General features: G+C 44.7%; 1 protein-coding gene and 1 long non-coding RNA gene across 15 annotated transcripts in view; one reads left to right on the top strand and one right to left on the bottom strand.

The window, feature by feature from the left end:
* NAV1 (neuron navigator 1) overlaps positions 1-17,910 on the top strand; it is a 280,412-nt gene that overhangs the window by 254,725 nt on the left and 7,777 nt on the right. For all 13 annotated transcript variants that reach the window (XM_015447945.4, XM_015447949.4, XM_065531951.2 and 10 more), the window contains 12 exons: positions 6,831-6,952; positions 11,283-11,479; positions 11,744-11,936; positions 12,028-12,196; positions 12,488-12,585; positions 12,766-12,861; positions 13,270-13,429; positions 13,844-14,079; positions 14,924-15,078; positions 15,224-15,295; positions 15,777-15,973; positions 16,449-16,567. In XM_015447945.4, coding sequence (XP_015303431.1) covers positions 6,831-6,952; positions 11,283-11,479; positions 11,744-11,936; positions 12,028-12,196; positions 12,488-12,585; positions 12,766-12,861; positions 13,270-13,429; positions 13,844-14,079; positions 14,924-15,078; positions 15,224-15,295; positions 15,777-15,973; positions 16,449-16,567 — 1,814 coding nt within the window. The remainder of the gene's footprint in view (positions 1-6,830; positions 6,953-11,282; positions 11,480-11,743; positions 11,937-12,027; positions 12,197-12,487; positions 12,586-12,765; positions 12,862-13,269; positions 13,430-13,843; positions 14,080-14,923; positions 15,079-15,223; positions 15,296-15,776; positions 15,974-16,448; positions 16,568-17,910) is intronic.
* The window catches only part of LOC123567441 (uncharacterized), a 64,897-nt gene that overhangs the window by 32,595 nt on the left and 14,392 nt on the right, over positions 1-17,910 (bottom strand). The window lies entirely within an intron of this gene.

The following is a 17,910-nucleotide window of genomic DNA, read 5'->3' on the forward strand; positions in this document are numbered from 1 at the left end:
TTTAATAATTCTGAATATTGGACCCTTATCAGACATATGATTTGAAAAACAGTTTCTCTCATTGTATGGGTTGCTGTTTCGCTTTCTTGAAAATATTATTTGAAGAACAAAAGTTTTCCATTTTCATGAGGCATAATTTATCTATTTTTTTTCTTTGGCTGCTTGTGCTTTAGGTGCTGTATCTAAGAAATTATTGCCTAATCCAGGGTCATGAAGACTTACTCCTGGGATTCCTTCTAAAATTTTTTTTTAGTTTTAGGTCTTTGTTCCATTTTTGGTAAATTTTTGTACATGGTATGAGGTAGACAGTCCAACTTCATTCTTCTACATGAGGATGTCTAGTTGTTCCAGCATAATTTGCTGAAAAGACTATTTTTCCCCCCCTGAATTGTCTTGGCACTCTTTAGGAAATCAATTGACCATACATATATGGGTTTCTTTCCTAGACTTTCAGTTCTATTCCATTCTTCCATATGTCTATCCTTGGCCAGTACCACATGGTTTTTATTACTGTAGCTTTGTAGTAAGTTTGGAAATTGGGAAGTGTGAGTCCTCCAACTTTGTTCTTTTTCAAGATTGTTTTGGCTACTCTGTGTCCTTTGCATTTCCATGTGAATTTTAGGATTCGTTTGTTAATCTCAGATTGAATTTTCCTAGGGATTGCATTGAATCTGTGTATCAATTTAGAGAGTATTGCCTCTTAACAATGTTAAGTCTTCTAATCCATGAACAGGCATGCCTTTAACTAAATATGCTTTCATTTTTTTCAGTGATATTTTGCAGTTTTCAGTATATGAATCTTTCACTTATTTTGTTAAACTTAGTTTTTATGCTGCTGTAAACGGAATTGTTTTCTTAATTTCTCTTTTGAGTTATTGATTACCAGTGTATAAAAATACAATTGATTTTTTTGCACATTGATCCTATATCCTGCAGACTTGCTGGACTCACTTATCAGCTCATTTGGTTTTACAATCTCTTCTTAATCTGTATTTCTATCCGTATCAGTCTCCTGAGTTCCAGACCTTTACTTCCAACCACGTCTGGATGTTTCCACTTAGTTGACCTCATAGAGATATCTCTAACTTAATATGTCCAAAATTAAAGTCATCCCCTTCACCCCACTTACAAACACACAAGCCAACCTTTTCCCTTCTGCAGTTTGCGCATCTCAGGTATTATCATTTGCCTGGTTGCCCAAGCCTCTAATACGAGAATCATCTTTGATTCCTCACTGTTTCACCCTGTATAGTCAGTTAGTTCTAACTCCTACGTAGATCTCAATTCTATCCCTCTTATGTATTGTCACTATCCTGGCTCAGGTTTTTATCGTTCTTCTCCTAGAATATTTCAATAATTTCCTTACTGGTTTAGCTGTGCTCATTCTTCCAGTGCTTCCTTGCCCTCAGAGTAATCCAATTATGTCAGTTAAGATCAGAAATTACTCCAGGCCAGGCACAGTGGCCCACGCTATAATCCCAGCACTTTGGAAGGCCAAGACAGGCATTCACTTTAGGCCAGGAGTTCAAGACCAGCCTGGGAAACATAGTGAGACCTCATTCTTTAAAAATTAGCCTGTAGTCCTAGCTACTCCAGAGGCTGAGTCTGGAGGACTGCTTGAGCCCAGGAGGTAGAAGCTGCAGTGAGCCGTGGTGGTTGCACTGACTCCAGCCTGGGTGAGAGTGAAATCATGTGTCGTAAAAAAAAAAAAAACACACACACACACACACACAAGAAATCATTCTAATTTGAATATGGACTAGATATTATGTGAAAAGAATTACTGTTCATTTTCTCTCTCTCTCTCTTTTTTTATTTTATTTTATTTTTTATTTTTGAGACAAAGTCTCACTCTGTTGCCCAGGCTGCAATGCGGTGGTACAATCTCAGCTCACTTTAACCTCCGCCTCCCGGGTTCATGTCATTCTCCTGCCTCAGCCTCCTGAGTAGCTGGGACTACAGGTGTGTGCCACCACGCCTGGCTAATTTTTGTATTTTTAGTAGAGATGGGGTCTCACCATGTTGGCCAGGCTGGTCTCGAACTCCTGGCCTCAGGTGATACACCCACCTCAGCCTCCCAAAGTGTTGGGATTATAGGCATGAGCCACCGTGTCCAGCCACTGTTCATTTTCTTAGGTGTGATAATAGTACTGTGGGAGAATGTTCTTATTCTTAGAAAGTACATCCATCTCCAAAAAAAAAAAAAAAAAAAAAAAGTATATTCTGAAGTCTTTAGTGTCAAAAGATGTATTCTCTGTAACTTATTTTCAAATTGTTCAAGAAACTGTGTGTGTGCGTGCATGTGTGTGTGTAGAGAGAGAGAGAGAAAGCAAATAAAACAAAATATTAACAATTGTTGAATTAGGTGGAGGGCATATGGGTTTTTCTGTGTGTAACCTGCTCTTCAAACATACATTTGTTGAATGAATGAATTGTGCTTTTTGCTATGAGTTTTCTTGTTATCCTCAGTTCATGTTGATCCAGGCTTAACTTGGTCAGGTGGATTTCTAGGAATATTCGAAGAATCAATGCTTAGGCAATAATGCCTATCTTTATTTTATTTTATTTATAAATAGATAATAAATATACATGGTACAAAATTCAAAATGCACAAGAGGTTTCTTAATTTTTGAAGATTGCTTGATTCTGCAATGTATCATTTGCTCTTAAAAGTACTATATAGGGTTGGGCGTGGTTCCTCACGCGTATAATACCAGCATTTTGGGAGGCCATGGCGGGTGGATCACTCGAGGTCAGGAGTTCGAGACCAGCCTGGTCAACATGGTGAAACCCTGTCTCTACTAAAAATACAAAAATTAGCTGGTCATGGTGGTAGGTGCCTGTAATCCCAGCTACTCGGGAGGCTGAGACAGAAGAATCGCTTGAACCTGGGAGGCAGAGGTTGCAGTGAGGCGAGATCACGCCATTACACTCCAGCCTGGGCAACAAGAGTGAAACTTTGTCTCAAAAAATATATACTATAGAGTGTATTTTTTAAATGCAATTGATATATCCCAACTAATTGAAACCTCCAAATAACTGATAGGCAGATGCACATACTTTGCTACCCTTTATTTTTATTTATTTATTTATTTATTTATTTATTTAAGACAGGGTCTCACTCTGTTGCCCAGGCTGGAGCACAGTGGTGCTATCTCAGCTCACTGCAGCCTCAATTCCCGGGGCTCATGTGATTCTCCCATTTAAGCCTCCAGAGTATCTGTGATTAGAGGTGCACAACACCATGCCCAGCTAACTTCTTGTATTTTTAGTAGAGATGGGGTTTTGCTATGTTGCCCAGGCTAGTCACAAACTCCTGGACCAAGAAATCCACCCACCTGGGCCTCCCAGAGTGCTGGAATTACAGGCATGGGCCACCACACCCATCCCCTTTATTTTATTTGTAATTAACTAGTTTTAATTAAACTAATTTTTATCATAAAAGCAATGGATGTTCTGAGGGGGAATGTAAACTAGGGGTTGGCAAATCATGGCCCATCAGCCAAATCTGGCTTACCACTCTGTTGGTAAACAAAATTTTATTGGAAACACAGCCACACTCATTAATTTATATAATGTCCGTGGCTGCTTTCAGGCTACAACAGCAGAACTGAGGAGTTGTGATCAAGACCCTATGGCCACAAAGCATAAAATATTTACTTTCTGGCCCTTTACAGTAAATGTTTTCCAACCACTGAGATAAACTATACAGAAGGGTATATGGTGAAACATAAAATCCCTTTCCCTGAGTCACCCCTCCAAATCCCAATCCCCAGAGGTAAGTACTGCTAATAGTTTTAATCTTTTCCAGAAATAAATATCTGTGTATATACAAATAAACATATATGGATACATACATTCATTTTTACATAAATGAAGATTTCTTTCTAACTTCAACTTGGCATATCCCTGTTTTTGTTTGTTTGTTTTTGTTTTTGTTTTTGAGACAAGGTCTCACTCTCATGCTGTTGCCCGGGATGGAGTGTAGTTATACAATCTCAGCCCACTACAACCTCCAACTCCTGGGTTCAAGCGATCCTCCTGCCTCAGCCACCCAAGTAGCTGGGACCACAGGTGTGTGCCACTACACTTGGCTAATTTTGTAATTATTTGTAGAGATGGGGTTTCACTATGTTGCCTAGGTGAACTGCTGGCTCAAGCCATCCTCCTGCCTTGGCCTCCCAAAGTGCTGGGATTACAGGCATGAGCCACCACACCCAGCCTCAGCATATCCTCTTGAGAATTTCCCATGCTTTTTAAAAATAACTGAAGTACTCTAGTGTCATTAACTGGGTATGATAATCGTACAAAGGGTTTTCCACATGCCTTATGAGCTTTGTAGTTCCAGCATCAGATCCTAGGATCTTGTTTTCCCTGTAGTATCAAGGGAAAATTAGAGTTTAAAAGATAATTTCTGATCATGGTGAGAGTGAGGAAAATAACCAAACCTTACCCACATCTCCTTCATCTAACAGGTTTTGTTTCTAGGAGAAAATTGCAAATAGTCACTTTACTACTCCCCTTCCTCCAGTTTAGTTTCCCTCCATTTCCTCTTTTTCATTGTTAACATAGTAAGCTCTGTTTAAAAATTTTTTTTAAATAGACACGAGGGCCTCACTATGTTGCCCAATCTGCTCTCAAACTCCTGGGCTTAAGTGATCGTCCTGCCTTGGCCTCCCTGAGTGCTGGGGTTACAGTTGTGAGCCACTGAGCCCAGCCTAAAAAATCTTTGACATCACACCATAGTTAGGCACGATGTTTGCATTGGACGAGGTTGAGTGAAATGTGCAGAGGACCTCCTTGTGCATTTCTTTGCAACTTCCTATGAATCTATAATTATTTTAAAATAAAACGGATTTTTAAAATCAGATAATATTTTGCCTTAGATTAAGAATTTCTGTTCTCGGCCGGGCGCGGTGGCTCAAGCCTGTAATCCCAGCACTTTGGGAGGCCAAGACGGGCGGATCACGAGGTCAGGAGATCGAGACCATCCTTGCTAACCCGGTGAAACCCCGTCTCTACTAAAAAATACAAAAAAAAAACTAGCCGGGCGAGGTGGCGGGCGCCTGTAGTCCCAGCTGCTCGGGAGGCTGAGGCAGGAGAATGGCGTGAACCCGGGAGGCGGAGCTTGCAGTGAGCTGAGATCCGGCCACTGCACTCCAGCCTGGGCGACAGAGCGAGACTCCGTCTTAAAAAAAAAAAAAAAAAAGAATTTCTGTTCTCCATTATCTATGGCACAGAGGCAAATTTCCTTTAAAAGACATTGAGGGGGCCAAGCACAGTGGCTCATCCCTGTAATCCCAGTACTTTGGGAGGCTGAGGCAGGTGGATCACCTGAGGTCAGGAGTTCGAGACCAGCCTGGCCAACATGGCAAAACCCCATCTCTACTAAAAATACAAAAATTAGCCGGGTGTGGTGGCAGGAGCCTGTAATCTCCGCTACTCAAGAAGCTGAGACAGGAGAATCGTTTTGAACCCAGGAGGCAGAGGTTGCAGTGAGCCAAGATCACGCCACTGCACTCTAGCCTGGGCAAGAAGAGTGAAACACCTTCTCAAAAAAAAAAAAAAAAGAAAAAAGAAAAAAAGAAAAGACATTGAGGGGCGGGGCGTGTTGGCTCATGCCTATAATCCCAGCACTTTGGGAAGCCATGGCAAGACGATCACTTGAACCCAGCAGTTCAAGACCACCCTGGGCAACACAGCAAGACCCTGTCTCATTAACAAAAAAGAAAGAAAGAAAAAGAAGTCCAGGCGCAGTGGCTCATGCCTGTAATCCCAGCACTTTGGGAGGCTGAGGCTGTGGTCAGGAGTTCAAGAACAGCCTGGTCAACATGGTAAAACCCCATCTCTACTAAAAATACAAAAAAATTAGTGGGCCTGGTAGCGGGCACCTGTAATCCCAGCTACTCGGGAGGCTTAGGCAGAGAATTTCTTGAACCCAGAAAGTGGAGGTTGCGGTGAGCCGAGATCATGCCACTGCACTCCAGCCAGGGTGACAGAGCGAGATTCTGTCTCAAAAAAAAAAAAAAAAGAAAGAAAGAAAAGAAAAAGGGAAAAAGACATTGAGAACTGTCCCTGATCTGGCCTGAGCCTAACCTCACCCTTACTTTTTTCTGTACCCCCACACATGCCCTCTGCTGCTTCCATTCCAGACTACCCACAGTTCCTCAAAGCAAAGCCAGTTCCCTGGACAGTGCCTTTGCTTGTACCTTTTCTTCAGCCCTAAATACGTTTTCCAAAATTCCCATCTGAAAAATTTCTATTCTTTCAGTTCTCAAACATCTTTTGCTAATCCCTTCCTTCCCTGTTGTAGAAAAGTAGATTATTTTTTGTGCCATCACAAACCTCAGAAAGTGAAGATTTTCTACCCACCAGATGAGAAAACTGAAGCTCTTTCAGGTGGAATGCAGAGTACATGGCTAGTAATGTACTTGGCTAGTACATGGCTAGTCCTTGGCCTTGGACCACCAGATAGCCAAGTATTGCTAGAAAAATCATGAAAAATGGTAGGTTGATGTCTCCATAAAGAGGGCTGGCTTTAGTTAAGTCCTTAGACTGATTCAAGCTGAGTTCATGACTCCATGCTAACTTCTGGTTCTTGAGAAAAGGAATCATTTCTTATTTAATTCTTACCTTTTGCACTTTTTCTGTGTTGAAACATGATTGGGACTCAATAAATGTTTGCTGAATGAATGATCCAAAAAAATGAATAATGTGGATTGAGGAGTTGGTTGGTTCTCCTTTCTCTTATCTTCTGCCACTAGACTTGCCTGAAGTCTCACGTCCTCTCTAAATCTCTTCTGTTTTTTCCCACTTGTACTTGGCCCTAGAACTTCGGATCAAGAGACAAAACTCCTCAGATAGCATCTCAAGCCTCAACAGCATCACTAGCCATTCCAGCATCGGCAGCAGCAAGGATGCTGATGCAAAAAAGAAGAAAAAAAAGAGTTGGGTAGGTAAAGGTTTGGGGGGTGGGGAACTAGGTAGAACCGTGGTGGACCGCCTTCACCTCGGCATAGGGATCAAATCCTTCTGGGATTAACTAAGGTGTAGTCCCATCTAACACTGAGCCCTAGTGTGATGTCCGCTCAGAGCACGGTCTCCCAAATTCTCCCTTCCCTCAATCATTCCCTACTTGTCCCCAAGGCCACCCCTCTGACCTTTATATATATGTATCTGCTTTCTTTGGACTTTCTTTGGGCTCTCCATTTGGTTAGGCCAGATGTATTTGGCAGCAGAAGGATGATGAGGAAATACTCAGAAGGAAACATCTTATCAGTTCCGTTCCCCCGATTCCCCCACTCCCTTCTATACTATGGAGAGATTTTATGAACAAAGCTGTTCATTCTAGACTCCTGGAGGTCATTTCTTTAATTTTTGGAGATGCTTTGTGGAGCTTTCCAGATTACTTCAAAAGACTCTTTATTATTACCTTTGGTAGGTCCAGAAGTCATTTTTGTGCGTGTGGTGTTTTTCCCTTGCATAATCCTAAACTGACCTTTCTGAAATTCTTCAGGCAGGTCTAGACAGTCTCAGCCCCTCTTGCTGACTGTGGTAAGAAAGCATCCCCAAGTGGACATGTCCTGCTTCTCTGTCCCCTGTTCAGTAAGACACTTCCCCAGACCTTTGTATAATGCAGACAAGTACCAGCTGCGTGAAATGAGTGATTAAGTGTTGATTCTTTTTTTTTTTTCCTTCAAAATGCTGACTCCAAATCCCTATTTTTTTCCAGGTCTATGAGGTAAGAGACCCAGTTCCTATCCCCTTATTTTCTCTTTCCCTTTGCCATACCTTCCCTATTTCCAGAGCAACTCCCTTCCCCTAAAAACAAAAATGAATGACCACTCATAACACTAACTGTAACGACCACCCAGAGTTCCTAACTCACTCCACTGCATGGTCCATCCACAGCTGCCCCATGTGAGGACAGAGGAGTGGTCTGGTTGGGGGCCAAATGGGAAAGTCAAACAAAATTCAAATATATTCCCTACTATCTTCCCCTGTTACAAAATTGGCCTGTTATAAAAAGCAGTTAAATTGAGCTCCTCCTATCCAGAAAAATGAACCTTCTTCTTTTTGGTTCCATAATACCTAGAGACCTAACATGGAAGAGAGTCACTGGATGAAAGTTATCTTGACTACAGTTTCCACAGGCCAGTTCAGCCTGGGTCTAACCCGAAGATTTAGCTCTAGAGTAGGATGAACCAGAGATAGGTGAGGGATAGAGACCAAGAGGGCACACTCAAGTCACCCCAAAGCCTAAACCTGTCTAAGCATTCTTGGAGTTCCCAAAGACATTTCAGGGATGAGAGTATAGTCTAAGATGAACAGAAAATGCATCCAGAATTTCTGTTACAAACCAGATACCTGAGGTCCACTCTAACCCTACCCCAACATTGTGCTAGGTGTTGTGAAGGATATGAAAAACAGAATCTATAATCTCGTCATTAAGGAGCCCGCAGTATTACTGGGGAGACCAAAAAAATTATACATATAAAATTAATAGCAATCCAACAGTGCCACAATGCTTATTCGAGCAGTAAGTGCTAAGGGAGTTCACAGATGATGAGACGGTGATTACAATAGGCAGGGAAGACTTCTCAAAGGAGGTAAAAGTTAAACTGAGATGGAACTGTGATGGGTAGAGAGGAATGTGTTGGGAGGCTTTCTACATAGACACTATTCAGAAGAGAAGCAATGGAAGATGGAGAAGGCCAGCTTAGCTAGAGAACTGACTAAGTAGGGTATAGTCAACATAGGAAGAGCCTGATACTTATTTAAATTTGATTTTTTAGATTAACATTTCCCAAAGTGTGTTCCACTGATTGCCAGCCCATTGAGATGCTCCTTAAAATGTGATACCATTGACTGGGCTCGGAGGCTCAGGCCTGTAATCCCAGAACTTTGGGAGGCTGAAGTGGGCGGATCACTTGAGCTCAGGAGTTCAAGATCAGCCTGGGCAACATGGTGAAACCCCGCCTCTACCAAAAATGCAACAATGTACTGGGTATGGTGATGCATGCCTGTGGTCCCAGCTACTTGGGGGCTGAGGTGGGAGGATAGCTTGAGCCTGGGAGATTAAGTGAGCCAAGATTGCAACACTGCGCTCTAACCTGGGTGATAGAGTGAGACCCTGTCTCCAAAGAAAGAAAACAGTGATACCATCATCAAATAAATTTGAGAAGTACTGCATTTTCTCTCTCTCTTTTTTAATTTTTTTTTTTTTTTTTTTTTTTTTTTTTTTTGAGGCAGAGTCTCACTCTGTCACCCAGGCTGGAATGCAATGGTGCGATCTTGGCTCACTGCAACCTCGGCCTCCCAGGTTCAAGCAATTCCCCTGCCTCAGCCTCCCAAATAGCTGGGATTACAGGCATGCACCAACATGACCAGCAAATTTTTGTATTTTTAGTAGAGACGGGGTTTCACCATCTTGGCCAGGCTGGTCTCAAACTCCTGACATCAGGTGATTCGCCCACCTCCGCCTCCCAAAGTGCAGGAATTACATGCATGAGCCACTGCGCCCGGCCTAAGTACTGCATTTTCTACATCTGCACAGAAAAAGTTCTGAGATATCCCCTAGCAAATAATCTTGTTTCATTTTGCTTAATCCATTGTTCCCTAAACTCATTTAACCATGGAACCATTAGCCACGAAACACCAAACATCTCCCAACAGTTCTGGCTTTGGGAATACTGAACTACACATATTCTCACTTAGGATCTTATTGATCTTAGGGGCATATGCTCCAGGCAGCTTGTCATAGGATCTCTTTATACACACGCACACACACACACACACACACACACACACACACACACACAGCATCCCATGAGGCAGTGGTATGGAGAAACTTCACTGGATTGAAAATTAGGAAGCCTGAGTTCTAGTCCTAAGTCTTACGTCAATTAGGTAGTTTCAAGCAACTCAACTCTGGCCTTTTCAGGCTCAGTTCTTCATCTCTGCAGAGAACTGAGCTTTATGGTATTTTGAGCCCTGACTGCTCAGTGATAAGAAGTCACCTGGAGCCAGCCAGCTGCACACATACTCACTCATTCATATCTCCACCACAGCCAAGTTGGTCCTCTTTATGTCTTGCCTGGTGGAAACCCCAAGACACACCACCCACCAGCTCCATCCATCACCTGACGGCCTTCCTATGTTCCAGGAGAGACACTTAGAAAGTGTACCCTCAAATTTTTCCTTCTTTTTTCTCACTGTCCCAAATATCTGGTTTGCCTTTGTCCCCTATAACCTTTGACCCCTCCTTTACTCTCTGCCTCTTGCTGCCATTTCATATTTGTGTCCCTGTGTGTATGTGTGTGTGTATGTGTGTGTGTGTGGTGTGTGGTGTGTGCATGCTGTATGGATGCATGTGGATGGGTATGGGACAGGACCCTGGTTTGCATCTCTAGCTCACATCCCTAACACCCAAGCTCATCAACATCAAGATCAAACAAGCTACGGTCAGATTATAACACCCCAAGTACTCTAAGGAAATGCTGGGAAATAGCCCTTCTTCTAGGACATTGGAAATCATAGAAAATGCTTATGTCTGGCTGTTTTAACCATTCTGTGATGTCCTGGGCACAAGAAATACTAACAGAAGCTTGAGCCCACTGCCTTCTCATGTTCTCCACAGAATCATATTGTCAGTTTCTGGTTGATAGATGACTAGATGAACAGATTCTGGGCTGATGAGCCCTAGTCAGAGGCATCATGAGGTGGCATCTGAGGCCCACAGTGAGCTAGGTTCTAGACTGAACAGTTATTGTTCTGCTGCAGAAGGTGGGATTGGATCACTAAGCTGTATACATTGTGACCTCTGGGAACTTCTCTCTGTCCCCGTCAGGGGCACAGTGACCCTATGAGCAACAGAACACCCAGGAAGTTCCCATAGCCTACAACAGCAGCAAGCTAGAAGATTCTATTCTTTCTCTCAGTCCTAATTTTCTTTCTTTCTTTCTTTCTTTCTTTCTCTTTCTTTCGTTCTTTCATTCTTTCGTTCTTTCTTTCTGTTTTTTGAGATGGATTCTCACTCTGTTGCCAGGCTGGAGTGCAGTGGCTCAATCTCAGCTCACTGCAAGCTCCACCTCCACGGTCCTGATTTCTAGGCAACTCTTCTGTCCATATTCTATGAATCAAGTGAAGTGTTATAGAGGGTGGCTCAATTAAAGTAAATCCCCTGCCTCCAGCTCTCTCTGTCTCAGAAGTCCCAATCCAGTCCTCCCCCATCCCAATAGTGGAGTCCTGATGTCCCTCTACCTGGATCTGCTTTTTTCTAGCTTCGAAGTTCCTTCAACAAAGCGTTCAGTATAAAAAAGGGGCCCAAGTCAGCTTCCTCATACTCGGATATAGAGGAGATTGCTACACCCGACTCCTCGGCTCCCTCATCCCCCAAACTACAGCATGGTTCTACGGAGACTGCTTCACCCTCCATCAAGTCGTCCACCTCATCCTCCGTGGGCACTGATGTCACCGAGTAAGTGCTCTCTCGCTGCCACCCAGCCTGTTACCAGTGTAAGCTGCGGGCTAGAGTTGACAGGAGGCCATTAGACCTTAGACAAGCAGTACTTATTACTGACCTCTCCCTGGGCATATGAGACCAACATATGGACCTTTCTTCTCATACTGATTGAGTATCTATGGGCAGGAGGAGCCAAGACCACCAACCATGCCTCTTCATATTCTCTAGTAACTCTACTGCTTCTTCATGTAGCTTGGCTTAACTCTTGCTATCTTACAGGGGCCCCGCTCACCCAGCCCCCCACACTAGGCTATTCCATGCAAATGAGGAGGAGGAGCCGGAGAAGAAGGAGGTATCAGAGCTGCGTTCTGAGCTATGGGAGAAGGAAATGAAGCTTACAGACATCCGCTTGGAGGCCCTCAACTCTGCCCACCAACTGGATCAGCTTCGGGAGACCATGCACAACATGCAGGTCAGCATCTGGGAGGACAGCTGCAGGAAAGGGAAGACCAAGGTTTGCTACTGTCCAATCTGCCACCCTACCCTATCTGTTCTCACCACAGTTGGAGGTGGACCTGCTGAAAGCAGAGAATGACCGGCTGAAGGTAGCCCCAGGCCCCTCATCAGGCTCCACTCCAGGGCAGGTCCCTGGATCATCTGCGTTATCTTCCCCGCGCCGCTCCCTGGGCCTGGCACTCACCCATTCCTTCAGCCCCAGTCTTGCAGACACAGGTACCTGTGCGGGAGAAGAATCTATAAGGGTGAAGGGAAGAAAGGGGCTTATTTCAGTGTTACACCATTGCACTGGCTCTGGTCAGAGAGGTAACAGTGCCCAAGTCAAGCAGATGCCAGTGTCCTGAGACACTGAGTTGTAATGGTCCTTCAACCTTAACTACTTTTGAGCTTAGGACCTCCATTCCTTCTCTGTGGCAAATAGAATTATTTGGAAAGGATAGTGATTGGAAAGTTTAGGAAAGGCTGCAGGTACTCCTAAAACCAGTTGGTTCTTTTCAATCCCCACAGACCTGTCACCCATGGATGGCATCAGTACGTGTGGTCCAAAGGAGGAAGTGACCCTCCGGGTGGTGGTGAGGATGCCCCCGCAGCACATCATCAAAGGGGTAAGGAACTTCAGGGAGAGCCCCGGTGGGAACAAACAAATACTGTTACATTTATCCAAGAAAATCTGGGCCCCGGGTACCTCCAAAACCAAAGAACTCAACTCCTAAGGCCTTTAGGACCCTGGTTCATGGAGTCATCTGCAGTGAAGCTCAAGAGCTTTTCCTTCCTTGGCTTTACAGGACTTGAAGCAGCAGGAATTCTTCCTGGGATGTAGCAAGGTCAGTGGAAAAGTTGACTGGAAGATGCTGGATGAAGCTGTTTTCCAAGTGTTCAAGGTAAAGGGATACCTGCACTCAAAAAGGTTGCTCATCCTCTCATGGGATATATATACTTTTTTAGAGACGGAGTCTCACTCTTGTCACCCAGGCTGGAGGGCAGTGGCGTGATCACAGCTCACTGCAGCCTTGAACTCCTGGGCTTAAGTAATTCTCCTGTCACAGCCTCCTGAGTAGCTGGGATTACAAGCATGTGCCAGCATGCATGGCTTCTCATGGGATATTAAGCCATCCAGGCACGGGGACCCTGGGGACCTTTGAGGCTTTATGGAGAAATGCTGCCTAGGAAAAGCACATGCTCTGCACTTTCTCCATCTACTTCTGTTTCCTCTGATAGACATTCTTTGTTGTAGCTTTTACACTTGTGTTTGTATATTTTCTTCTTGTTCTGCCTGTCTTTTCTGTCAGGACTATATTTCTAAAATGGACCCAGCCTCTACCCTGGGACTAAGCACTGAGTCCATCCACGGCTACAGCATCAGCCACGTGAAACGAGTGTTGGATGCAGAGCCCCCTGAGATGCCCCCTTGCCGTCGAGGTGTCAATAACATATCAGTCTCCCTCAAAGGTCAGTCTTTGTCTCTTGGGGTGAGGTGGTGTGGCATGAAGGCAGGGACAGGATCATCAAATAATCTGTCATGCATTCATTCACCAAGAACTCACTGAGAAGGTATAATATGAAGATGCTTAAGTAATGTGAGATATAAAAAGATGAGTAAGACCCAGTCCTAACTTTGGCTCCCAGGGAGACTTTTGCTAAGCCTAGGATTTTTACTTCGCTCCTCACCCCGAGCTCAGAGCATGTCCCTAAAAAGATCTAAGTTTTCAAAACTGGGGGTTAAGGGACTCTTATGGAACTGTGGGGCAAGTGGCTCTGAGTTTCTTCAGGGGGCTCCTAGATGAAGAAAGAAAAGCCCTTTAGGATCCCTTGCTATCCTCAAGACCCTGGTCAAGACTCGTGCTTTCTGGGGTGGGGGTTCAGGTCTGAAGGAGAAATGCGTCGACAGCCTGGTGTTTGAGACGCTGATCCCCAAGCCGATGATGCAGCACTATATAAGCCTCCTGCTGAAGCACCGGCGCCTCGTCCTCTCAGGCCCCAGCGGCACGGGCAAGACCTACCTGACCAATCGCTTGGCCGAGTACCTGGTGGAGCGCTCTGGCCGTGAGGTCACGGAGGGCATCGTCAGCACCTTCAACATGCACCAGCAGTCTTGCAAGGTGGCTACCCCCCGACACCCCCGTCAGCCTTTGTTCATGCCTCAGCCTTCCCCAAGACCTTTCCCCAGCCCCTTCCTGCCTCATTGTTCCCTTTTCCTCACCTCTGCCTTCATCTTTCTTCTCCTCTTCTGTGTTCATTTCCTTCCCTCTCTGTCTATCCCCTTTTCCAGTCTTCTCCTTTCCCTCCCCGCAATTTCTTTCCAACATCTTGCCCTTAACTTGTTTCTCCACACTTTCCCTTGCCTTTGTGGAGAAAGGCTTTCCTCTCCACACTTTTCCTTGCTTTGTGCACCTTCCTCCTCAGTTGGTCATTGATGAAACTGCATCCTCCTCATTTCTACCCCACTCTCTGCCAGCCCCGTCAATCCATCCCTTCTCTTTTGTTCTCTTCCTTCTACTTCTCTTCTCAGTATTATTCTCTGACCTTGGCCTTTCTGGGAAGAAGCACTCAGAATTAAATGGTACATATTGTACCCTCCCCTGCCAAAACCTGATGTCTCTTGAGCACACCCTAATACTATGGAGTTGGTTCAAATCTTTGCTCTTACCAGCTGGGGGAGGCATGCCCGTTAACAGTAGTCCATGGTACCTGTGAAAATCCACCTAGGAAATACCATATGTCCCCGACCTTTGGGGAATTTTGCGGCTGCTGCTTAAGAGGGTTGCTTTAGAGCCTTTGGAACCACTGCTTATCACTGTGGTAATCTGATTCTACAATCAAATTTCCAAGGAACTAAAGGCCCCAGGGGAATCTAGATAGTAAAACTTCTTCAAAATCCTGATTTCCAAGGCTGATCCAGCTGCTTATTCCCAAGTGTGGACCCACAGCCTTCTTTTATTCCAGGATCTGCAACTGTATCTTTCCAACCTGGCCAACCAGATAGACCGGGAAACAGGAATTGGGGATGTGCCCCTGGTGATCCTATTGGATGACCTGAGTGAAGCAGGCTCCATCAGTGAGTTGGTCAATGGGGCCCTCACCTGCAAGTATCATAAATGGTAAGTAAGCTGGGGTCCAGACAAAACTCACCAAAGCGGGAGGAGGGAGAACCCCGTCCAGGACAACCTATGAGTTGTGTGCACGTGGCAGAAAGCAACTGTGAAGGTAAGTCTAAGTGAATCTTTTTCCCCTTTCTCCCTACAGTCCCTATATTATAGGTACCACCAATCAGCCTGTAAAAATGACACCCAACCATGGCTTGCACTTGAGCTTCAGGTAAGAACTCTGGCTCTGGATGAACCTTCTGACCCTATCCAAGAGTCTTCAATCCTGGACTCCGGCCAGAAGGCAGTAGATAGGAGAAGGAAAGAGAAGTATCCAGAGCTTTTTGGGCTGGAAAGAGAAAGTAGATGTATTTGTCATGTCAGTTTCAAGGTGGAGGAGGACACTTGAGGAGAGAAAAGGACTGCAAAGCTAAGAGAGAGACAGGTAGGTTGCTCTAAGCAGAATTAGGAAATTCTCTGTCCGCACACGCTGATCTAGGTCAGTGGTGTCAGAAGGTTATCTGAAGAGGGCTACCGATTTGAGAATCAGCTCTACCACCCCAGGGCTGCTGCTCTGAGTTCAGATGTCCCCACTATTACTTGAAAAGAACCGAGTAGGCATTAGTGAGAAGGAGGGACGGACTGGCAGGGGCTGAACCCTGACAATGTCCCCATTGCCACTCTGACCCCACTTTCCCCATCCTTGGTGGCAGGATGTTGACCTTCTCCAACAACGTGGAGCCAGCCAATGGCTTCCTGGTTCGTTACCTGAGGAGGAAGCTGGTAGAGTCAGACAGCGACATCAATGCCAACAAGGAAGAGCTGCTTCGGGTGCTCGACTGGGTACCCAAGCTGTGGTATCATCTCCACACCTTCCTTGAGAAGCACAGCACCTCAGACTTCCTCATCGGTACTGGGGTCCAGCTTCCCCCGGGGGTCAGGAGGTGGCTTCCCTTTTCCACTGTACCACCTGGAGGGATGCTCCCTTTCCTTCCTGGACTCTTCAGCATGTAAAGGAACTCCAAGCCTTGTGGCTTCAGACTTAGAACCACTTAACAAGCCTTCCCAACACAGCACCACTTCAATCACCAGAAAGCTAACTCCTCTCCCTAGTTTTTTCCCAAAATTAACAGAAAAAAAGGAGGGCACATATGTAGGAGGGAATTAAACAGCTTTCCTCACTCCCTTATCTCACGTCTACCTTGTGAAGCAGGACTTATGAGATTGCCATCTAGGCAGTCAGCACCCACTAGTCTTGACAACTCTAAATTTCCTTTAATCCTTTGGTGTCAGACCCCTCTGCCTGGTACTAAGGAGTAAAAGAGGCACAAAACTGGGAAGACCTAGGTTCCCAGCCGTGTTCATGGCCTCATCCTCTTCCCTAGGCCCTTGCTTCTTTCTGTCCTGTCCCATTGGCATTGAAGACTTCCGGACCTGGTTCATTGACCTGTGGAACAACTCTATCATTCCCTATTTACAGGAAGGAGCCAAGGATGGGATCAAGGTGAGCCCTACCCTCTTCAGTCAAACCCCAAGATCAGGCTGTCCTACCTAACAAAGTAGAAATGTTTCTTTAATGTTAGGCATGGGACTACTGGGATTAGTTAGGTTCTCTTTCTACCAGGTGGAGCAAGGCACTAGACAGACTAAGCTGCTTTCCTGCCTCCACCTGCCATTCAGCAAATGGCACAATGACCACTGCCTCTGGGGCCATCTCTCCAGCCCTAGGCCTTCTGGCTCTAAGTCCAATTTAAACCACTCTCTAGGAGTCAGAGCACACAGAAAAATAATTGAGCTAAGAATTAAGTAAAACGCTAATTAAAAAAAAAAAAAAAAAAAAAAAAAAACCTTAGTTTAGCTACTTACTAACTACTAATTAAGTATGTTATATTGACCAAGTTACTTTTTAAATATCCTCATATGTAAAAAAAAAAAAAAAAAAAAAAAAAAGGAGGTATCACGTTCTGCTCTACCTAAATCACTGGAGTCTTTTGAAGACAAAATGAAATATGTAAAAAGATTTTTAAAAGTTAGAATAAGGAGGCCAGGCACAGTGGCTCACGCCTGTAATCCCAGCACTTTGGGAGGCCGAGGCAGGTGGATCACGAGGTCAGGAGATCAAGACCAGCCTGGTGAGACCCTGTCTCTACTAAAAATAGAAAAAATTAGCCAGGCTAATTTTTTTTTTTTTTTTGTAGTCCCAGCTACTCGGGAGGCTGAGGCAGGAGAATGGCGTGAACCCAGGAGGTGGAGCTTGCAGTGAGCTGAGATGGTGCCACTGCACTCCAGCCTGGGCAACAGAGCGAGACTCTGTCTCAAAAAAAAAAAGTTAGAATAAGGCCGGGCCCAGTAGCTCTCGCCTGTAATCCCAGCATTTCAGAAGGCTGAGGCGAGAGGACTACTTGAGCCCAGGAGCTTGGGCAACATGGAAGACCCTGTCTCTACAGAAAATTTAAAAAATTAGCCAGGCATGGTGGTGCACACGTGTAGTCCAGCTACTCTGGAGGGTGAGGCCAGAAGATCACTTGAGCCCAGGATATATAGGCTATAGTGAGCCATGTTCTCACCACTATACTCCAGCCTGGGCAACAGAGTGAGACCCTGTCTCAAAAAAAAAAAACAATTAAAATTAAAAGTTAGAATAAAAACTTAGTGCAAAAGAAACATGTCCTTTTTTTTTTAAACCACCTCAGTTTTCTTACCTGTAAATTAGAGTATAATGATCACTAAAGTCCATTTCAGCACTAATAAACTGTGATGTAATTGTTAGACCCAACTGGTCATATATTATCTGTAAAAGTAATTTGTTATTGAGATAGGTATCTCCCGGTGATATAGTAAATTTCT

This window comes from Macaca fascicularis, chromosome 1, assembly GCF_037993035.2.
Source record: "Macaca fascicularis isolate 582-1 chromosome 1, T2T-MFA8v1.1".
NCBI classification, from domain to species: domain Eukaryota; kingdom Metazoa; phylum Chordata; class Mammalia; order Primates; family Cercopithecidae; genus Macaca; species Macaca fascicularis.